General features: G+C 40.1%; 1 protein-coding gene and 1 pseudogene across 1 annotated transcript in view; one reads left to right on the top strand and one right to left on the bottom strand.

Moving 5' to 3' along the window:
• The window catches only part of Rasa2 (RAS p21 protein activator 2), a 100,089-nt gene that overhangs the window by 48,994 nt on the left and 27,310 nt on the right, over positions 1-23,785 (top strand). The window contains exons 6-15 of the mRNA XM_032910008.1: positions 2,725-2,808; positions 5,272-5,344; positions 8,726-8,802; positions 9,882-9,983; positions 14,492-14,648; positions 15,073-15,221; positions 15,948-16,062; positions 16,647-16,721; positions 19,256-19,379; positions 21,596-21,702. Coding sequence (XP_032765899.1) covers positions 2,725-2,808; positions 5,272-5,344; positions 8,726-8,802; positions 9,882-9,983; positions 14,492-14,648; positions 15,073-15,221; positions 15,948-16,062; positions 16,647-16,721; positions 19,256-19,379; positions 21,596-21,702 — 1,063 coding nt within the window. The remainder of the gene's footprint in view (positions 1-2,724; positions 2,809-5,271; positions 5,345-8,725; positions 8,803-9,881; positions 9,984-14,491; positions 14,649-15,072; positions 15,222-15,947; positions 16,063-16,646; positions 16,722-19,255; positions 19,380-21,595; positions 21,703-23,785) is intronic.
• Positions 1,344-2,521, bottom strand: LOC116907158 (annotated as a pseudogene).

Here is a 23,785-nt window from a genome sequence, read left to right as displayed (position 1 = left end):
AGCAAAAATTTTCAGTGTCCTTGTCTACAGTTATTTTCTGTCATTTCTGCTTCTGTTTTGGTGGCTTTTCTTTTCACATTTATTCATTGTCTGCACTGGACGTGACGTCACTAAGTACTTTGTGTTCCTGTGATGCACTTCAGTTGTTAGGTAGCAGTTAACAGTTCATTCTGTTTATAACTTGCTTTTAAGCTTTGTCGCACAGATCAGAACAGCATACATCAGAGCTAGCAAGAGGCCCACCCAGCCACAGAAGAATGGCAGTCGATGAGTAATACCATTAATGGGAGAATACAAACCCCAAAATAATACCATTAATGGGAAAATACAAACCCCAAAATATTTCTTTGGCCTTTACTTTTTTGGCTACTTTCAGAACTTTTTGAATATTATTTTTGATGCCCAGTTTAGTAGAAATGAGTCTTATTTTCAGTTTTCTCTTTACTTGGCAATGCACCATTTGCAGTTTACCCATGAGTGAGCCTCAGAGCTAAATCGAGGATGTTGCTCAGTAGGGGTAGAAACAAAAACAAAACACTTCACATTCATGAGCTTCTGTGAGGGAGCAGGAAATGAGGCTTAGACATTAAACCACTAACCTAGTAATAATTGCTGAGGAACTTTGAGAATCAGATCATTCGGTTGTGCTCTTTGCTTTCTATAAATACAACTGTAATCCATAAAGTAGACTGGATGGCCTTAGCTTTTGTAGGGTAGAACGTTTTATACCGAATGATGGAGGAACTGTTGTTGAGAACCAGCGTGAAAGACTAGAGAATGATGTGAGGCTTGCCCTATATTTATGAATCAGATTTTAAGTAAAACCACAACCATTTCCTCGTGTGTCATTCATGCTTTAGCAGAGGATATGGTACCATGGAGCTGGCCTGGTTTGTAGTTTCTCATGTAAGGCTACACCACTTTCTTTTCCGTTTTAGAAGCCACAGCAGTTTTGATGTATTATCAAACCACTAAATGTACCTTGAGCATTTCCCAGAAGAACTGTATTATGCTAGTTTGAGTACCAATTGTCATTTCTGGTAGTTCTCTTTGGGAAGTAATCATGTAAATAAGTAAATACATCATTTGGAGTCAATGATATATTGGAACTACAAAAATGGTAAACAATGTTAAGGTCTTTTGAATATATGGGTTTTTTTTTCTTTTTTTTTTTTTTTTTTTTTGTAATTTTTTTAACACTTTATTAAGAAGGAACCGATGTCAGCACTGCTATGTAAACAGTGACAAAGATCAAGGGAAGCACATCAGGGATCATGTAGATGGTAATATACATTGTCCTTTATATAATCAATGTATAATAGTTAAGGAAAACTTAATCCTTATTAAGCAAACATTTTTGCATACACTGTCTTCTCTTTATCTTTCTGTGCCTTTATCATTTGTTTGACTTTAAGCAATTCTGCCCGGATAGCTTTATCTCCTGCGCCTTCTTGAGACCAGCCACTGCTGGGTCATACTCTTTCAGTCCTTGCCAGCCTTGCGCTCTTCGGGATAGCGCTTTGGTATTTGAGAGGTCCATTTCAAGAGCCTCCAAACAACTGTCAGCTGCCCCCTGCCAATTTGATGTCTTCAGTTCACAAGCACCAATATTCAGCACACAACTTAAGGCTCTAGGCTGCAGTCTGGATAGATCTGCTTTCTCAATAACAGCCTTTGAACTATATCCACGTACCTTAACACCTTCACATACTTTTAATAGCCATCTCCCAGTTCTGAGACTTGAAAAAGGTATTTCCAATGTTTCCTGTCTTCCAGTGTTTCTTAAGTCTTCAGATATTAATAAGATTTTATCTGTATCCTTTAAGTCCATGTCTGCATCCTCAGGGAAATCTGGATGACAGTCCCCAGAGCCACCTTTGGGGAATCTTCCCCAGTCATCCCCTTCCTTCAGTTCTCCACATTCTGCAATAACACACAGTTTGGCAGGTTCTTCACCATTCACTTCTCCATTTTCAAGCATCCTCGCCACACCTAGCCCTTTCATTACTTGACCAAATACTACACGTTTCCCATCCACATGAGGAGTTGGAACTTTTGCGATAAAGAACTGAGAACCATTTCATGCATTTGCCATGCTCAGCAAACCCTCCCGATCATGCTTACAATGAAAATTCTCATCTTCAAACTTTTCACCGTAAATACTTTCTCCACCTGTCCCATTCTGATTTGAGAAGTCTCCACCCTGAATCATAAATTTCTTAATAATTCAGTGGAAAGGACATCCTTTAAAATGCAGAGGTTTCCCAGCTATCGATCCAGTGCCCTTTTCTCCTGTACACAATGCATGAAAATTTTCTGCAGTTTTAGTAACAATATCTGCAAACAATTCTAAAACAATTCGTCCAACTTGCTCCCTGCCGATGTCCACGTCACAGAAGACTCGAGGGTTCTTGGAATTGGAGGACTTGGCTGCTGGGGTGGGTGTGGCATCTTTATTGCAGACACTGGAAAGCAGGACATGTGCCTCGTGCACGAGAGGGGCTCAAACTCTACCGCACATCTACGTTATCGAATGTATGGATTTCTATGTAAAGATTGTGTGTTAGGTTTGCGAGTACAGCTTCTCAGTTGCAGAGCACTCGCCCTGTGTATATGAAACCAGGGTCTGTCCCCAGTCCGTGAGAAGGCAAAGGGGGAGAGGGTGGAGATAATATGTTAGGATGTTAACTCTAATATTTTAAAATCTGTTTTATTCTACCTTAGCATCAAGGCATGCCACGGGTTGCCTCTCATCAATGGACAAAGCTGTGATCCTTACGCAACAGTTTCCCTCGTGGGCCCTTCCAGGTACTGTTCATTGGATTGTTACTGGGTTTACAAGTTTACAGTTGGATTCAAGAATTGGAAATGTAGGGCTGGAGAGGTGGCTCAGAAGTTGAGAGCACTGACTGCTCTTCCAGAGGTCCTGAGTTCAATTCCCAGCACCCACATGGTGGCTCACACCACTATAATGAGATCTGGTGCCCTCTTACATGCGAGTATATAATCAGGCAGAACACTGTATACATAATAAATCTTTTAAAAAAAGAATTGGAAATGTAAGGTTTTTAGATCAAGTGCTGAGTAACTGTGACATAAAATAATGCTTTAAAGGAATTTTTAGTAAGTTCTAGAGTACATTTGGTAAACAACTGAATTCTATTTTCACAGAAAGACACTGGTTGTCATGTTAAATCTGCTATGTGTTTATTAAACTTCGGGAAAACACCAATCTTATACCGTTGTAAAAATGTACTTTAAAATATATTCCTGGGCCAGGTGTGGGGATGCATGCCTTAGCACTTAGGAGGCAGAGGCAGGTGGATCTCTGTGAATCCAAGGCCACCTTAGTCTACATAACATGTTACAGACCATCCAGGGTCTAAGACAAAAAACAAAAAAAAACAAAAAAACCCAAATCATATGCACTTGGCTGCCTTTACTCAGTAGTAGTCTTACTTTCAAATACCCTCAATTTTATACAAGTAAAAAAAGCACATTTTAGTGAATGTCAACTCAAAATAGCAAAGCAGTTTCCATACCAGTATCTGGAAAGCCGCTTAGAACTGAGGACTGCCTTTTCTGTTCATGGTTCTCTGTGCTTTATGAAGAGCATTCCAAGCTCTGGAAGAACTAATGAGGTCCCAGACTATGATGAAGTATGAATGATGTTGAATAATTGGTCTATAATTTACGGAAAAACCAGTAACACTTTGCAGAATCTATATTAAATAATTCCATTGTAGTTTCTTTACAAGACTGTCTAGTCTGGGGTTGGGGATTTAGCTCAGTGGTAGAGCGCTTGCCTAGGAAGCGCAAGGCCCTGGGTTCGGTTCTCAGCTCCGAAAAAAAAAAAAAGAACCAAAAAAAAAAAAAAGACTGTCTAGTCTGGAGTTTATCTGCAACTTGAAGCTGTTCGAATCAAGGAACAAAGACAGAAAATTTGTTATCCCTTAGCCTTACCACCTGACTCCCCTCTATCACCTAGAGTTCTGTTCTCTTTTTATAGTCATGAAGTGTTTAAAAGTGTGCGTTCTTGTGTGTTAAAGCACCTGATACCTTGGAGCTGAAATACTCATATGCTATTATTGCAGATTGGTTTTAAATATGAGCAAAAATTCATACGGCATTAAATGCTCTCAAAGGGCTTTTCCCATCATGTTAAAAATGTTCAGCCTCGCTGGATATTGGGAGCATAAAGATAAGCCCTGTCCCTGGGTGGCAGACGTAGAGGGTCACCAATTCTGGCCACCCTGCAAGTCTCACAGAGAAATGAGATGGGAAACAAGTCAGCCTAGAGGAGCCGCTTGTTTGGAGTAAACCTTTTTTGTAGTTCCGTGATTGAACCAGACTTGACGCTAAGCAGTTACTCTACCAGTGAGATATATTCCAACCTCAAGAGGCTTGTTTTCTGTTTAAAGATTTCTGTTTTATTACGAATTCTTTAATGGAATTTTAAAGTAACGTTCGACAGAAACTATTTTTTTCATGATTTATTTGTGCTGACTTTGTGTGCATTGGTGTTCTTCCTGCTTGTGTGTGTGTAAGAGTGCCGATCTTCTGGAACTGGAGTCATAGACAGTCGTGAGCTGCCATGGGGATCCTGGGAATTGAATCAGGATCCTTAAGAAGAGCAGCCAGTGTTCTTAACCACTGAGCCATTCTCCAGCCCGAAGCTTGTTTTTGATCGCAGTTGACTTTGCAGTTATGCTACAGTTGCACACGACATTCACATTGAGTCTAGCTAAAGACACAAGGCTCCCTGTACATTTCTTTATAACTGCCTTTCAATTTGCACATTCACTTGAGAAGTAACAGGCTTTTTTTCTTGTTTTTTTTGTAAGTTACTGTCCTGGCTGCAGCCCCAGAAGTAAACTGAGTTCACAGTTACTTTTCATGTTTCTTAGGTGTTCCAACATCAGTAAAGGCTCTTTGTGAGTCTCAGTGCCTTCCTTTTCACCACTTCTGCTTGTGTAATCGGATGTGTTTTAAAATGTCAAACATAGTTTGGAATTAGCTTCTCACAGCCATGGAGACAATAACCCAACCTTGGCATGTATAGATACATTATAACCTGTGTGTGGATATTCATCAGATTCAAGTCTGTGAGGCTTACATCCCTTGGCTTTCCCCTTGCATAGTATGTAAGTTATTGTCGTCTCTCAGTCATCTAACACATAGACAGAGGTCAGGCATCCTAGTTGGAATAGCTTGTTTTATAATTGTGTACTGTTAAGTTCTACAAGGTAAAACTCTACCACATTGGAACAGGAATGACCAAAAGAAGACAAAAGTAAAGAAGAAAACAAGCAATCCACAGTTCAATGAAGTCTTCTACTTTGAGGTAATTTCTCATATTATATAAATGCTAATGTTCGATATGTAATTCTAGTTGATTTACTTTTGTAAACCACAGCCATAGTAATGATTGACCAGTTAGTGCGGTGGTAATCTCTGTCCAGAAAACAGTAGAACCATGATGTCAGGCATGGTGTGCTGTTGGTTTGGAACTGGGGAGGGCCAGAGCCCCACCCTGTAGTCACCTTCTTCGTCATACTACCTTCAGAGCCTCGCCACACTTTCCAGGCACATAGTGACTCTTCCGAGCAGCCGGTTTGAAAACCTAGAGAAATTTAAATATTACCACTCAGAAGGTCTGAGATCTTTTCCCAGTTGACATTAATGATCAATTAAATGTAAAGCCTGCCTTCCATACCCTGTGGAAGCGTAATTTTATAAGGAGGAACAGTAGCAAACATGCCAGGTATGAGACTGCTTCGAGAGTCTGAGACACCTTGTGATTAGAGCTTTTACCATTAAGCTCTCCATGATCTAATTTCCTCTGTGATGTAGCTTGTTCATGAAGATCTCCAGCTGCCCTGAATGAGTCCTAACCACTAGACCACCAAGTTTGCAGCTTCAACTGCTTTGAAATTGCCCCAAATAAAGTGCTTTGGCATTCTTTTAAGTGTTTAGTCCTTTTCCATATTAATCAAAGACTATAGAAAAATCTGAAAATCAAAATATCTAAGATTGTAATAACAACAGGTTGCAATTGATATTAACATGTGAGAACAGTTTGTAAAAGTGGGTAATTGCATCTTGAAGGTTTTGGGTTTTTTTCTGTTTTGGAGAGGGCACAAAAGATCCCCACTCCTGCCTGATTGTGGTTCTTTGATAAAAAGGAGCTTGGGTTGAAGAAAATGCCAAAGGTGACATAGAAACCATATGTGGGGGCAGGAGCAGGAAAGGACAAGGAAACCTACTGAGTCAGTCAAGAGACTTCCTTTCCTGGCGGAGGACTTGGTGCAGGTGTTTTCTACATTTATTAATGGCTCTTATGTCTAACCATGAGACTATGAAGAAGATGGCAGTTTTAAAAGCTGCTGCCCACTCCCTGCACATAGTTCACACCTCAGGTGGGCTGGAACTCACTGTGCTCGGGAAGAACATGTAACAAGCAGTTAACTTTTTGAAAGTCGAGGTCCGGACTGCTTGCCTTACCAGTTTACCTATCAGGCCTTAAAGTGTTTATTCATCTAGCCCTTTGTTAGACTGGTTATAAAGACAGGTGTGTTCAGTAAAACCAGAGCAAGGCATGAGAAAGTACACGCACAGGTGCATACACAGCTGTAAACCAGAGCAAGGCATGAGAAAGCACGCGCACAGGTGCACACACAGCTGTAAACCAGAGCAAGGCATGAGAAAGCACTCGCACAGGTGCACACACAGATGTAACACACAGCACATACTGCTTAAGCTCAGGGTCAAAACAATCCAAAGAAAGAGTTTGTCAATGAGAACAGAGATAGTTACAGAGACAGAACACTTGGGGCACAAGGACAGAAAAACTGAAAGTTATACCCAAAGAACATCAAGTAAAGATTTAACTGAGTTTGGTAAGAAAGTAACCAGAAAAAAGTAAAAAGATGGAATAAACTGGTAAATGAGACTTTCCAGTGCCTGGCCATTTGGTTTTAGCCATTGAATATTCTTGAACTAGAAAGAAGTAACTTGATCTGTTAGCAGGTGCCTAGAGACTTGTGTTTTCAGTGTTCAGAGAAAGCTGAGAGGTGGGCAGAAGTCGAGGTAACTGGTCATGGGAGAAAAAGGGGAAAAAATCAAAGCATCCATGGATCCCTGTAAAAATCCTCCAGCAAGCATTAGATGTGGTGCAGGCCTGTAACCCCAGTCCTTGAGAGGTGTGGGCAGAAAGATCAGAGTTTCAAGGCCAGTGCCAGGCCACCTTATCTCAGAAAACAAATATGATTTGCTAACAGGACAGTTCATGACTGAAACATGGTAGGTGATAGCTATGGATCACAATACCAAGTTTGTTACAGAGCAGGAGAGCCAACAGAGTGAAAGATGCAGCAGAGAAAACCAGAGCAGCTCTGGTGCTTCCTAACATGGGCTTCAAGCATGCTGCTTGAGTTTGTACTGTAGCTTCTAGCCCTGCCTCCCTCAAAGCAACATTCTGACGAGTCACCGGCAACACAGTGTGGCTTTCAGTTACCTTTAGAACAAAATAAAACAACCTTGGAGAACCACTTGTGAAAATTCCAAGGAAGAAAAGAGAGCAGGAAGAGGTGGCAGGCTAGTCCTCAGGTAAACCAAGGGCAAAAGGGTTCTGAGGGGGAGGGGGAGGGGAGGGCTGAAAAGTACAAGTTGACCACTGATTTGGTGATGAAGAGAGATTTTAGAAGGGTGCTCAAGCCAGAGATAAAGTGGTTACTGTCCTGAGAAGATGCTAAGGAAGGACCCATCCTGGGATGAATGAGAATTCGTTTTTAGGTGGTTGTCTGAAAAGGAGACAGGAGGACTGTGATTTAAGGGGAAACTTTTTCTTAGACTAGAAAGAAATAATCAGGGCTGGAGAGATGGCTCAGCGGTTAAGAGCACCGATTGCTCTTCCAGAGGTCCTGAGTTCAATTCCCAGCAACCACATGGTGGCTCACAACCATCTGTAATGGGTCTGATGCCCTCTTCTGGTGTGTCTGAAGACAGCTACAGTGTACTCACATACATAAATAAATAAATATTAAAAAAAAAAGAAAGAAATAATCAGACTAATAAGGACCGCTGTAGACCAAACACTTAGAGCATGTGCTTCTTAAATCTGTGATAGAAGGAACAGGCTTGGGGACGTACCCTTAGAATCATCACCTCTTCAGAAGGCCTGAGGGAGGAAGGGAAGTGGAAGCTTAGCTTGGTGGCAGTTGAGGAAGTTCCTGCCCAGTGGCCTTGATAATTTTCAGTAAAAAAACGTGAGAAGGAAATATGAGTAGGTGTGTACTTTGTGAAAGCTGGGAAGAATATAGGGTGTGACATGTGCAGAGTCCTGTAAACCAGGGAACCAGATGTGGCTCTAAGCAGAGCTGACGGTGTGGGGGCAAAGAGGCCTGGAGGCCTTGGGTCTATGCCAGCCGTGCTTACTTCTGATGCACAGTGGGTACACTTCCCATGCTTTGGAAATTACTTCTGATGCACAGTGGGTGCACTTCCCATGCTTTGGAAATTACTTCTGATGCACAGTGGGTGCACTTCCCATGCTTTGGAAATTACTTCTGATGCATAGTGGGTACACTTCCCACGCTTTGGAAATTGCTTTCACACTTGACTCCTTTTATATTTGTAGTAATTGAATATTTTGGGAATGGTCATTTTTAACTCATAAAGGGAAAAGATATTTTAAATTGTTTTTACTAAAATACTTCATTTTTAGGTAACCAGATCCAGCAGTTACACCAGGAAGTCCCAGTTCCAGGTGGAGGAGGAAGACATTGAGAAGCTGGAGATCAGGTCGGGGCCTTGCTGTCTTACTAGAGAATGGCTTTTTCAACGTAAACCTTGATAGAACTCTTTATAGCAAGTTGATTGATGAAACTTAGATGAACAAGCATCTAACTTAATCCACTTATCTTTTCAAAATCTGATTCTTTTCAGAAATACCAAAGTATTTGTCTTGTGTGAGCAAAGACCACCTAATTTCAGCTGTTCTATTCATTTTTTCTAATTTAATTGCTCCTTAACTATCTGGATTATTGTATAATGAATTGGAAACCAATTATATTTAATCCAATTTAGAAATAATTTTTTTATTCTTCTTAACATACCTGCTGACTATCAGAAATTTCAGTGAGGTAAGGAGATAACTGCACAGGCGCATGTGTTTGACGTTTGATACTCCCTAGGTCTTAAACATCTGTGCTGTTTTGGACAGGAAACTTTTGCAAATGCATGTGTAGGTGTGGTGTTAACAGCGTGTTGTCTAAAAGGCATATTAATCATGTGTTTACAGTGTCAGGCATTATTTTTCTAAATCTCTGATCTTTACATATTAATTAATTTATCATCAGAAGAGAAACTGTAGTCTTCTTTTGTTTTCTCAATTCAGTAAATAACCCTTTTGTCCTAATGTTACAAATTTAAAAAAAAAGAAAAAGAAAACACCCTAGACTTTCAAACTAAAAATCGTAAGTTTCTCCTTTTCTACTTTTTAGAATTCAGCCAGGGATTTGACTTAACTGGTAAAGGCACCTACAAAACCAATGTACCCGACCTATTCCTCAGACACACACAAAGGAAGGAAAGTACCAAATTCTGTAAATTGTCCTCTGACCTCCACATGTGCACAGTGGCATGCATCCTCCCCCAAAATTAGTTAATAAAGATGCAATTTAGAATTTAAATTGTGGTATTTCGATAAAAGTTACTGTAGTAACCTTGCTTTCAGAGTCTAGCTAATGCATTATATGATGATGCTAACATCTCTTATAAAAGCATGTAATGCTATAAATTAATGCTATAGTACAAATCAAAATCACTTGAAACTACTCAGAGTGATTTGCAAAAACTAAAGCTGGGTTTTCAATTTTCAGGATTGACTTGTGGAATAATGAAAACCTAGTTCAAGATGTTTTCCTGGGAGAGATTAAGGTTCCTGTCAATGTGTTAAGAAATGATTCCTCTCATCAAGCCTGGTAAGAAGACAAATACTCTAATTAACCAAATTTAATTTTCTTTAATAAAGAATATAGATGTATGCTTGCTGGAAATAAATAAGTCAAAAGTTACTGATATTAATTTGGTTATGAATTTGTTATTAGAGGAAAAATAAGTGCTTTAATAGTTGTATTTTTATATTAAGTATTTATATTAAATATTATTTTAGAATAAAATCTTGGGGCTGTAGAGGTGGCTGGCCTCTCTGCTCTATTCAGACTGGGTTTCAGATCCCAACACCTACCTCAGACCACTCAGCAAAACAGGAAGGAGGGGGAGGGAGGAGGAGGAGAGAGAGAGAGAGAGAGAGAGAGAGAGAGAGAGAGAGAGAGAGAGAGAGAGAAGAGGTTTTAACTTTAGGTTTGAGAGATTCACTGCTTACTTTGATCTTGTTGGGCACCTATGCATGGTCACACACACACACACACACACACACACACACACACACACACACACACAACAAATAAAGTCTTAAATCTAAGAAATGAGAAACATTAAGACTTGGAATGAACCGCTTATGAGATGCTTGATCACACGTCATCATCTGCAGTTTGGTTGCTCTTTGGTCACAAGAACTGTGGGTGGAAAGCAGAGGACTTACTGAGGAGACTCAGCTGTGTGGGGCATTGTTTCTGTCATCACACACTCAATGCAGATAGCTGGATGAGTGTAGGGGAACTGATTGACTGTCGAGGAGCTCTGGGGGCTCTTTTGGCCTTTTCATGGCTCTCATAGTGATACTAAATTGATGTTAAATAACCTTCATGTTTTAACATTAAATTCATACTTATTTTGATGTGAAACTTTTTGTCTGCTATAGCCCTTAAAAAGTAGTGTTTTCTGTCTCTCCATGTGTCTTGGCCTGTGTTTCTTCCTAGATTGATATTTCAACTGAGGATGTAGAAACATGCTTTCTTGGTTTTTGATATTTGTTCACATTGGTATGTGAACATGTAGGTATATATACACACATGTGCATGTAGAGAATAGAGCTTGACACTGGATATGTTCATCAGTAACGCTCAGTTTTTGATTAGCCAAGCTGGCTGGGCAGTGAGCTCCAGGGAATCTACCTGTCTTTCCCTGCCCAGTGCAAGGCTTACAGATGTGCACATCACTAAACCCAGCTCTCACATGGGTGCTGGGAACCCAAATTCCGATCCTCATGCTCTACATAGCAAGCACTTCATCAACTGAACCATTTCTCTAACCTCTGCCACTTCCCTTTAAAGATCACTTTTTAAAATGAAATGTAATATTTATGCTTGCTTATTAAATAGTAATAGTGTCACGTGTATATTGTGTAATGATCAAGTCAGCATAGTCAGCATTTCCATCTGTGTGTTGGATCCTGGAGAATTACTATGCTGGAGTGTAACATGAATTTTTATAGACCGTAGTCAACCTGTTGGATTACAAACAGGAAAGTGGCTACTTCTACAGCTGCATTTAGAACCCATTCTAATAATAATACTTTCTCTGCCCCTTCTCCCCTCCTTCCTCCAGCAACCTATAGTCCATTTTGTTTTTATGTGGGTCAACTTAATTTTCACAAATGAGTAAGAACTTGTGGCCTTTGACTTTCTGTGCCTTACTTCACATGATAAAATGACCTCCAGTTACAGATGGGCCTTTTAATAACGAAATGTCTATTGCGGAGTAAATGGATTTAAATAATGTGGTCTGCACACACAGGAGTGTTAGTCATAAGAACCATTCGTTAGGACTCAGCTGCCTAGAAGAGGAGTTGGTGTTAAATGTTTAGGGGTTGGATTTTTCTTGTTTTGGTTTCCCAGAGTCTCCCTATGTAACCTTGGCTGGCCTAGATCTTGCTGTGAAGACCAGACTGCCTTTGCCTTCTGAGTGCCGAGATTTAAGTTGTGCATCACTACAGCTGGCACAGATGTTTCCTTTTGGCTTTATTCGCCTTTAAAGGAGCCTGCCACCAGACTGTCCTCAGTTGGATTATGCGAGCCCGTAGCTTCCCTTATATAGACTACATTTTAGACTCCTTTTCAAATTTTATTTTTTTAACTCTTCTAATGCAATTAGAAGAATGTGTTGGTCTCTGTGAAGACATTTTGTGTGTTATAATTTCTAAGTGTATCCAGAGAGGAGAAAAATTACTTGATCATTGAGAAAAAATGTATTAACATTTGCCTCCCCTGCCCCATGCCATGCTCTCTGCCATCTCCATGAAAATTCCTGAATGCAGTTTTTAAGTCTTGAGAATAATATTCCATATCCTTTAGTACAGAAGAGAAAAATGAGTTGTTATGTCTCCCAGGACCCACAAAAATGAGCTTCAGATCTGCCCCACAGCGTGTTTTTCAGGGACACTGTCTTTCCATAGGCTTAAATTTGACAAAACATTCTACCTTGGCCAACTAAGGGAATATTAACAGACAATAAATAATTTTATTTCAATTTCTTATGTCAATGGTATAAATATTTTATGTGTTCTTGAGTGCTGGTGTCTTTGAGGTCAGAGTCGTTGAATCCTCTGGAGCTGGAGTTGCTAAGAACTGAACCCAAGTCCTTTATATGATCCCAACCATGGGGCCATTATATACCATTTGTATATAATACGAATATTATAATTTAAAGTAGCCTGTTAGAATCATAAATGCTAAAATTTATGTAACAAAATCTATATGTATTAATGTACAGTGTATGAAATATAAAAATGTTAATGCCATTTTAATTCAAGATCTTGGTCTCCTTTATCACTTAATAGAGCTGTAGCATCCTCTAGTGGTATTAAAGATAACTGCACAAAAACTCATTTCCATTCTGGCTTAATTATTTCTAATTTTGATATTGTAAAGGGTCATGTGTAGGCAATAATATTGTTTCATGTTTTTCTGTTTTCTTTTTTCAATAATTTCCATTAATATTTGCCTGTTATACTGGATGTCTAAAAACTGGTTTTTGATAGCTTTAATTTTTTAAGATTTCTGTTTTATATTATGTATATGAGTGTTTTGCTGCATGTATGTTTGTGCACCACATGTATACCTGGTGCTGGTGGAGGTCATCAGACATGTCAGATACCCTGCCCCCAAAGTTGCAGATAGTCGTGAGCCATCGTGCGGGCCCTGTGCAGAAGCAGCAAGTACTCTTCAGGCTCCATCATCTCTCGAGCCCTAGTCCTATTTAACTTGATTTGCAGATTATATGACTCAAGCCCTTTCCCCTTGCTTTCTAAAACTTTTTTTGTTACACTTACTTACTTTTATGTGTGGCCCTTGTGTGTGCAGCATGTAAATGCCTGTAGGAATTGTTGCTCTGTTTCCACCACTTGACTTCTGGGTCTTGAACTAAAGATGTCAGCTGGTTACCTCTCGAGTTGGTTCTCGGTGGTGGAACCTGGGAGAGTGAGACAGACTAAAGTCTCACGGTGGCCACCTGCATTCAGAGCATCAGACGTCGATACTCTGAGGGCTAAGAAGAGTCTCATGAGTAAAGTGTACAATCAGTCACAAGGACAAGCTGCATGTGCCAAAAACTATGCTTCTCCATAGAGGCAGGTAAACAGGTAACAATAGCCAGCTGTGATGAACAATCAAAGTAAGCTCAAACTCATGCTCATCTGCCACACCTGGGAGGAGCCTGAAAACTCATCCCAAGAACAAGTCTGTGTTTTTGAAGAAACTGAGATCACAAGACTCTTGTCATTTTCTCACAAGCACTCAGAATTTCCCTTGGACCGTGTTCTGACATTCAGCAAGTGCTTTTCCCCACTGAACCATCTTGCCAGCCCCCTTCTTTTCTGAGTGACTTAACCTCCTTAACATTGATTTTCTTTTCTTTTTTGTGATAATTAGATCAGATGTTAGCATTGTCTTTTTTGTGTTGATACTGGCTAATTTTCACTTTGCCATGTGTGGATAATAGAATGTTACTTTATTTTTTTAAATAGGAATTACACCATTCCTAGGTAAAAAGATTTAACAGAGAACCCTGCCTCCTTCTCCAGTGCTACTCAACTAGGCCCTGTTTCCGAGCTAGCCTCTGTTCTCTAGTTCCTGGGCGCACTTTCCGTATTCACAGGCAAATGCAGGTGTATGTTTTTCATTTGTTTCTGTTGTTTTATTGACCTTGGGTTTCTGTGCGGCCTAGGAGTCTTAATGCTCCTGCTTTAGTTGCACACAGGACCACACTCCACCTGTGCTGTGCTTGTACTTCTCCCTAACAATAAATGGAGCACTAGCTAGGCCTTGGCTCTTGCTAGTGGTTAACACTTTATACTCTAGATTCAGGCTGCCCTAGTCCAGGTCCCATCCTCACCAGTAACAATTGCTGTGTGCTTGCACTCATTGTGTGGACGTGCTGAAGACTGGACATGCTGAGAGTACCCTTCACCCGCTGAGCTGCGACCAGGCCCGTCTGGTGTAGTCTTCAGCGGCTCACCTGCTTACTTAGCCCACGTGCCTGTTACCTCAGCACCATCACATGGATGGAGTCAGCTGTCCTTTCACTTTAGGTACTTGCTACAACCAAGAGACAATGGAAACAAGTCGTCTAAACCCGATGACCTGGGATCCCTCCTGCTAACTCTGTGTTACACAGAGGACTACGTGCTCCCATCAGAGTACTACGGACCCTTGAAAGCTTTGCTGCTAAAATCACCAGATGTTCAGGTACTTCGAAAATCTTTTTTCCCCCAAGTGTTTTGTGATTTATTCTGGATTGGTATATAGGAACCCACAAAGCTTCAAGGTTTCAACCCCCCCAAAGAGAAGCTTCATCAGTCCACATGTTGAAGGAGCCCTGTGGTCAGCTCTGGGAACTACTTTAAAAAATCTTAAGTGAAAAGGCTGAACTAATTTTGTAAATGATAAGAAAAGATTTCACAGAGTCAGCTCTTACAAAGTGCTGTGTATTTTATTTCTCTGATCCTGAATACTGATGTGTGCTTCAAATTTTATCTCTGTTATAATTTAGAAAACTAAATACTATTTTATGTATCAGTTATAATAATGAGTGTGTTTAAATTACATCCACAAGTTAGTGACTAAGCTTGCAACCAGTTGCCCTGATGCTGTGCTTGCTTCTTCATCCTAGCCAGTATCTGCCTCAGCTGCTTATATTTTGGGTGAAATATGTCAAGATCAGAAGGATGCCGTTTTGCCCCTCGTACGACTGTTGCTGCATCACAATAAGCTTGTTCCCTTTATCACTGTGGTGGCTGAACTGGACTTGAAGGATACTCAGTAAGAACTGTATTTCACTAAATGTTTAAACTTCGATTTGCCAGGTGGTTTTTATATTCTCAGTTCCTTTGTGTTAACCAAGTTTACTATACACTAGGTTAAAAAGAACTGCTTAGTCAATAACAAAAGACAGTTCTTAGAGATACCAAACAGAATCCAACTGTAAGAACCAGTTAGTGCAGGAATGTGTATAATTCAGTGCTGTGGCTTCCGTTGTTACTGTTACTGATCTTTGCTGCTGGATGCAGTGATTCACATGTCACAGTAACAGCTCTTTACACAGTGCACACAGAGGCACACATATATAATTATATATATTATATACATTATAATAAAGAGCAGCCAGATGCCTTTGCATTCCCATCATAGCAAGACAGCACCATCATTTTATGCACACATACTCACACTACAGTTTTTAAGTTCATAAACATAGTTTTTTTTGTTTTTTGTTTTTTTTTTCTTTTTTTCGGAGCTGGGGACCAAACCCAGGGCCTTGCGGTTGCTAGGCAAGCGCTCTACCACTGAGCCAAATCCCCAACCCCATAAACATAGTTTTTTAAAAGGACTTTTAACATTTTCATAAAATGTTATGAAATGGCAGCAAACATTCCTGTTAGTAAAAGTTACTAAAATTGTGTATATGATCAAAGTCAAATATGTTACTGTTTCAAAACTTTTCTTCCTTTTGCTGTAAATGATTTTTGTCTCTTTCTGTTGCTATTTCAGAGATGCCAACGCAATATTTAGAGGAAACTCCCTGGCTACCCAGTGTCTGACTGAGATGATGAAGATAGTGGGAGGGCACTACCTGAAAGTCACACTGAAGCCTGTTCTGGATGAGGTACAGAATAAACCTCGTCACCAGAGTCTGTGACCAGCTAGAGCAGCCCGTCTCAACTTGTGCATCTCAAAAACCCTTTCCCAGGAGTCACTGATGCTCTCTGCATATTAGATCTTTACATTATGATTTGTAACAATAGCAAAATAATAGTCATGAAGTAACAATGAAAATAACCTAAAGCTTGGGGCTCACCACAATGTGAGGAACTGTATTAAAGGGTCTCAGCATCAGGACGGCTGAGAGCCACTGCTGTAGAGCTTCTCTTTCAAGAAGTGATGTGCTGCTTGAGGGCTCTGTCCGCCTGTGGGCTGCTGGAAGAACAGGTGTACACACCTCCTTAGTAGATCGCTCTGCCCTCTGTGGACTTTAGTCAGCAGGCTCACTGACCTACATCACTGCTTGCTGTGTCTTTACTTCATGAGGGTTTGATACAGTTTTTTGGAGAATTGTCTATACTGTATTATCTTCAGGTGGGGGCTTTAAACTTTGTTAGTTTTGTTTTATAATATCAGAAGAAGAATTGTTTTCATGTTGTTAAATCGCCTAAGAAAGAAGAGTAGCTAAAAAATTCTTGTATATTCCAGATATGTGAGTCCTCGAAATCCTGTGAAATAGATCCTGTTAAGTTGAAAGAGGGAGATAATGTGGAGAGTAATAAGGTATGGTTATGTAATGTGGTTCATAACTACATTAACTTTTTTAAGATTTATTTATTCATTTCATGTATGTGACTACACTGTCGCTGTCTTCAGACACACCAGAAGAGGGCAATGGGATCCCTTTACAGATGGTTGTGAACCACCATGTGGTTGCTGGGAATTGAACTCAGGACCTCTGGAAGAGCAGTCAGTGCTTTTAACCACTGAACCATCTCTCCAGCCCCTACATTAGTTTTTGATCTTAATATTACACCTGTCTCACATAAATGGTTTATTTTATTTTATATGTATGAGTGTTTGCCTGCATGTAAGTGTGCATATGTGTGCCTGGTACCTGTGGAAGTCAGAAGAGGGCATGGGAATAGAGTTATAGGTGGTCGTAAACCGTCATGTGGGTGTTAAACTCAAACCCAGGTCCTCTGCAAGTACATAAATGCTCTCAACCATCTACCCTGCAACACATCCTCTTAAACTTTATAATGCCATGTGTCTGGGCTCAGTGCTATTTACTCTTTACATTGGCCTTTACTTTCTAGAGCATTTCATAGTACTGATTTCAGCTTATTTTTATTCTTAAAATTTTTAATTTAGACTTTGTAATTCTATCTATGTGTTTGGAGGTTTGTATATGGATGTGCGCAAATGAATGCGGGTGCCAGCAGAGGCCTGAACAGGACATTGAGCTTCAGGAGCTGAGGTTACAGGCAGATGTGGGTGCTGGGAACTGAACTCAGGTTCTCCAGAAGCTAATCTTTTGTTAGCATGTATTAATTACAGTTGATTACGTTATGATTTTCATACATGTGTACAAGGTGTCTGATCATGTTAACCCTTTATCCTTTCTTGTCTTTTTTGTCCTTTTGATTTATTTCCTCTTCCCAGACAGTCCTCTCCTGTGACTCTTCTTTCTTCCTAACTTGTTTATTTTTCAAGACAGGGTTTCTCTGTCTAGCTCTGGCTGTCCTAGAGCTCACTGTATAGATCAGGATGGCCGTGCGCTCACAGAGATCCACCTGCCTCTGCTTCCCAAATGCTGAGTGGTGCTCCACTGCCCAGCTCTTTGATTTTATAATTGTGGCTGCGTGCACGTGAAAGAACAGGTGAAAGGATCCAGAGGCTTTGGATTCCTTTGAGCTGTAGTTGCAGCAGAGGTGAGCGTCCTGATGTGGGTGCTGAGAACCTGAGTGTTTCCATTAAGAATGTGTGCTCTTGGCTGCTGAGCCTCTCTAGCTTCCTGCTTTCTTATTCCTTTTACTTTTTTGTTTAACCATTGGCCCTTATGCTTTCCCACACCATCGTGGTGTGGGTGTGCGCACACTCATGTGTATCCTAGTAAGTTTACTTAGGGACAAGAAGTGAGAGGTTAGTTAGAGTAGCATAGGTAACTTACCAATAGTTATACCACAGAAAGTGTTTCTCCCTCTCCCAGCAACCACTGGTTACCTGTCAATTCTCAAGGACAAGTAGGGACTTAGAAGTTCCTCCCCACTCTGTGATATACTGTCTGTGGATCCGATTTTCTATAAGTCTTCTTCTGGTGATCATAGCTACTGAGAATTCAAGAGTGCAGTGGCCATGTGGTGCAGAAAAAAACCCGTTGGGATCAGTCCCTCTTTTCTCCTAGATTCTTCTGTCCACTCTTCAGTGATGTTTCTGAACCTTGAGGGAGGCGTTACAGATGGTCCTTTTAGGACTAAGCACTCAACAGTCACTTATTCCCAGCACTGTGAGCCTCTGCAGTGGCTGCCACCCACTGCAAAAAAGAAGTTTCTCTGACCAAATCCAACAGCATCACTAATCTACGGGCCATTTGATAGGCAGATCCATTTAGCAAATCAGCAGAGGAGCCTCCACACTACACACTACTCTTACTCCCAACTGTGAGTTTTTGACTGGGTTCTCTCCTGTAAAACAGGCATCAGATCCAAATCAGGAAGTACTTGTTTTATCCCCAAAACAGTAGTGCCCCATTGCCCAGCCGGTCAGTAGTGCAGTACCCAGGGTTGCAGCTGAGCAGCTCTTAATGGCAGTTCTCCCTTAGCCTGCATTATGCCATCTAACACTGTAAAATTAACTAGCAAGAAGAGTAGGGTCTTACAATTTATTCTAGTGTAATCTCCATCTGACTGTTCCTTTCAGGTCAGACTCGTTAGACTAAGTGACGTAATGATTTTAGTTGCCTCTGAGAACTCTGTAATTGTGTTGGGGGGGTCACAGGTTTTCACTGCAGTGTATGACTGTCACTGTGTACTAATGCTGCCTATTATGAATTATCCCCTGGTTTCCTTGTGTATTGTCTTGTTAACTGTGCTTCTTGTGAAAATTACTCATTCATTTGTCTAGAAAGTCTGAATTTAACTTAATAAATTAAGCCCGAATGTTGATCGGCCTTTAACTGAGGTGGGACTAGAAGCAGCACTTCAGGAGACCAGCTACTCGTCCTCTAATAAATCTCATACCCATCATTTTTTTAAGAAAATATTGAAGATGTGTGACAATCAAAATCTTAGCATTTACTTTGTTAAAACCTGCAGGAGAATCTGTACTACTATGTGGACAAAGTATTCAGTGCGATCGTAGGATCGAGTGTGAGCTGTCCCACTGTGATGTGTGATATTTTTTATTCTCTGAGACAGATGGCTGCTAAGAGATTTCCTAGTAAGTGCCTTGTTACACTTTATCACATTTTCTATTTTTCTATTTTTTCTCCATGCTGTTCATTTGGTTTGTATGAAATATTTGTGCATAGGTAAAATCTAAGTTTTTCAAAGTGATGCTAGCTTCTTTGTGAGACTTAATGATTTATTTTTCCTATAATCTCAAAACATGCAATTCACTTTATTTCAATATAATGGCAACTATCTCTATAAAGAGCAAATCAAAATCATTGGTTTTTAAGAAGAAAAAGTTTTATCTGTAAAATTTTTTTGTAATATGTAAGTAAACCTTTTTATGTATCATATAATTAACAGGTGTGGAATAAACAGGAACACCTTTGTGTACCACCTGTTTTTAGCAGTTGTATATTTTCAAACAGTAGTAATCATTAGTTTTATACAATTGATTAAATTTGACAGCTTAAGAATACTAAGATGTCTGTGGTGAGATTTTTTTTTTTAGAAATAATCTTTGTCTTTACAAATACTTGTCCCAACATACATAGGATTTTTTAAGAATCATTGTGCTTCAGTTTTGCAAAATTAGCTATGTTAAGATTTTGCTTGGAAAGACTTTGTAAAGTTATGAAATACTACTCCTTGTTAGTACTTGGAACCACACAAATTTCAGCTCATTTCTGTTCCGTAAATAACATTATAATGAGCCAAAGCGCACTGCAGATCTGCCCATGACCGGGAGGCACAGACAAGGCAGACACTTAGGAATACTCAGGTTTCTCTATCTGTGTAAAACTGTAAATTAACTTTCTTAGCCATCCAAAAAGATTTTTTTATTTCATCATGTTTGCATTTATCTGTCCCTCTATTTAATTTACCCAATACTAACTTCTGCATGAATTCAGGCTTTGGTCTCTTGGGTAATTAAAATAAAGAGAAAACATTTAGCTTTAAACAAATATATCTAATCTTCATAATCAATAGAGGGGGCAGACGTGAATTTGCATACATAAAGATGAAGTGGCAATTAGATTCTGTTTTCAAATAGTGAGCTAGATTATAGCCACATTGCCTGCCTGCTAGTCTGTCTTATTTTTTACTCCCAACACTGTTTAAGCCATTACCCATTGACTGGCTGATGAAACTGAGGCCTCAGGTGTTCTTACTCCCTGCAGTCCCACTGCCCTGACAGGAGGGCAAGCAGTCAAGGATGGACAGCTTGTTCTGCTGAGTGAGTGTAAGAGCTAAACTCAAGTCAAGTCGGAGATTCTCTCCCTCACCACCCACTTCTCCAGCAGCTGGTTGTTGGGTTAGTTGTTGGTTCCAGTCTGAAACAAGTCCTGACGAGTGATCGGTGTATCAGTAGCCGCAGTTCACTGCAGTTTTATGTGCAATATTGGTAGCTTTGAAAGTAATGTCTCTGCCTAATTGCTTTTAGTCTTTAAGTTGTTGGTTTTCTTTTTGTGACAAGTACGTGAGAAAAACAGTTCATAGTTTCAGAAGCTTTGGTCCAACACCCACTGGATCCATTGCTTTAGTCAGGCCGAAGGCAAGGCAAAATACTGTGCCAGCATCTTGTAGCGGAGGAGGCTGCTTGTCTCGTGGCAGTGAGGAGGCAGGGAGAGAGAAGGAGGGATGAGCCAGGGCCAAAATACTCTGCTTCCTCTAATAAGCCTCCACCTTCCACAGCTCCACCACCTGATACACAGTTTATTGCAGTTAGAATCCATCATGTAGTAAACATCGATTAGACCATGGTCCAGTCATCTCTGGAAACATTCTTACAGAAATACTCTAAATGGTGGCTGGCTGGTCTCGTCCGCAGTTTTCATCCAATGAACTAGATAATCAAGACTAACTATAATATAGCCTTACATACCATGAAGATTTTTAGGATAAATTTGAAACAAAAATAAAAAACTGAGAGCTATTTTTTGGTATTCAGTGTTGCCAATAGGTAGTGCTAGAAAGTGCTTTAATATAGTTATATTCTTATAATTTCAAGAATCTTTTATAACAAGAAGCTATTTTTCAAATTAAAAAGGTTTCTTTAAAAACAGCAACTTTGCTTTTCATTTGTTATTTTAAGTTACAGCATTTTTTCTCTTAGTTTAGCCACAGTCAGTATCATTTCACAACTCAATTTTTACAAGTTATTTTCCTTTCCTCCATAGTTTACATGATTTTTTTTTTTTTTGCTTTGTCATCCTTGGTTTAATTCGTGGTTTTGCATGACATGTCCCCATTTTATCCCTGCAGATAACCCTCATGTTCAGTACTCTGCCGTGAGCAGCTTTGTGTTTCTTCGTTTCTTTGCTGTAGCGATTCTCTCACCTCATGCTTTTCATTTGCGACCTCATTATCCAGTAAGTGTTTGCTCCTCTCAAAACCTTACTCCATTTTTATTTATTTTTAGTAAAATGAAAAAAATAAGGCACTTTTAATAGGCTGTGCTAAGACATTTCACAGTTGACACAGTGCTGGTAAGTGGAGTCTGCTGACGGGAAGGGAGTGTGGCCAGGGTTCTTCTCTGCTGCACAAGGCCGTGGGTTCTTAGCTACAGGGGTGGGAATGCCTGGTTGGTAGGCGTAGTTTTGGCTGGTTGTTAACAGACCCTTTCCTGGTTTATCACAGTGGTTTACTTTTTAGTTTTATATTTTGAGGTAGAATCTGATTATGTAGCCAGACAGACCCTGACTCACAGCAGTCTTCCTGCCTCAGCCTCCAGAGAACAGGAGTGCAGGCAGGCCCACCACACCCAGCCTGTGGTGGTGTAGCCATGGCAGTGTCTTAAGAGCTCAGAGATGAGAAGGCAAACGAAGAAGTTGTTTCAAAAGTTTATAGGAACCTAACGTACATGGTATCTTCATACTTTTGCTTTCTGTTCGCCTAAGTTATATCAAAATAGGAGATTTAAAATGAACTTGTATTCAGTTACCTAAATCTAACTGTGCTCTGAATATATAATATACCTCTTAATATTTTGAAGTTTCCTTTTCTTGTAACCTATTCCTGGTCCTTCTTCACACAGCATGTTTTCAGTCACCCTTTCATCTTTCACGGTTCTAAATATTTTATATATACTCTTGATGCTTTTTAGCTGCCAATTTATATTACAGAATAATAAACATTTAGTGATTTCTTTGTTCTAAACTTTGCTTTAATCACTTTCTATGTTTAACTTACCTAGGTCTTCCTAGTCACTGTAGGAGTAAATTATTTTATTAGTCCCATGTACAGGTAAGGAAATCACCATGCAATAACTTATCTAGGCTCATATGACTAAGGCATTACGATTGGATCCTACACGATTGGTACTGGATTCAGATGGTACTAGTTCAGCCTCCACAGCCTGTAATCACACTGGTGTTAAATCTTACAGCAACCACTGCTGTAGTGCTCGGTGCTGGAGGCACATGCAGCCTTACTTGACAGTCCCACCTTAATGTGCTCATGGTCCATCAGGTAATGCAATGTAGGGAAGACTGCAGGGAACTGGCTTCTGAGTGCCCACCTCTCTGGATAGCCTCACAGTGTTAGCTGAGAGCCATGCTGCCATGGCAGAAGACAGATGTTCTGTATAGCCTGTGTCCGTTTGCTCTGTGGCTGCGTTAACTAAAGCTATGTGACCTGGGCAGAGAGAGCTTGCCAGCCATATTTCATACATAAACAGAACTGTCTCACCTCTGAACTGTGGCTTTGCCTTGTATTCAGACTTGGAATTCCTAGATGGGATTTGAATGAAATCCCTCTAACCACAAACACTATTAGGTCACTTTCCACGCAACTCTGTTATTTATTCCAGTTTTCCATCTTTTCTTTTGGTTGCTGTTTGCCGCCATCCCCACCACTTCAGCATCTCTATCAGGTCTTTAACCATAACCTTCATTTTAAAGAAATTTTGAAGTAGTGAGAATAGAGAAAACATAACATTATTTAGCATTGGTGCTGTAGAGATGAGCACAACTGCCTTCTATTAAGCTAGAACTGTTGTTCCAACTTAATTAGTACTTGATTAGTACCAAGTAAAAAGTATGAGTAAGCACTACTGTACAAGCTGAGAGGGTGGAGTCATCTCAGAGACTGAGGTGACGTCGTCAGGTCCTGGACGTTACAAGGTAATACAGGAGCAGAGTTGGTCAAATGCTACTGAATTTTATATTTAGAAATTCTTTTAATTTTGAGAAACTAATTATAGAAGATGTTTTAGAGTAGACAAGAAAGAGTAAAGAGCAGGTAGCTAAATAATTATAGTGAGGGCACCAGGTCTGAGGCATTGCTGGCAGACAGTCAAGGAGGGATGTGTGCATATACATGTGTGAAAACTCTTTGAACATTAGTTTTTTAAAAAATGGAGGCATGGGCTGGAGAAATGGAAAAATGGAAGCTCAGCAGCTAAGAGCACTGACTGCTCTTCCAGAGGTCCTGAGTTCAATTCCCAGCAACCAC

The sequence above is a fragment of the Rattus rattus genome, chromosome 8 (genome assembly GCF_011064425.1).
Source record: "Rattus rattus isolate New Zealand chromosome 8, Rrattus_CSIRO_v1, whole genome shotgun sequence".
Lineage (NCBI taxonomy): Eukaryota > Metazoa > Chordata > Mammalia > Rodentia > Muridae > Rattus > Rattus rattus.
The sequence above is the reverse complement of the archived record's forward strand: the minus strand, read 5'-3'. Positions and strand labels throughout refer to the sequence as shown.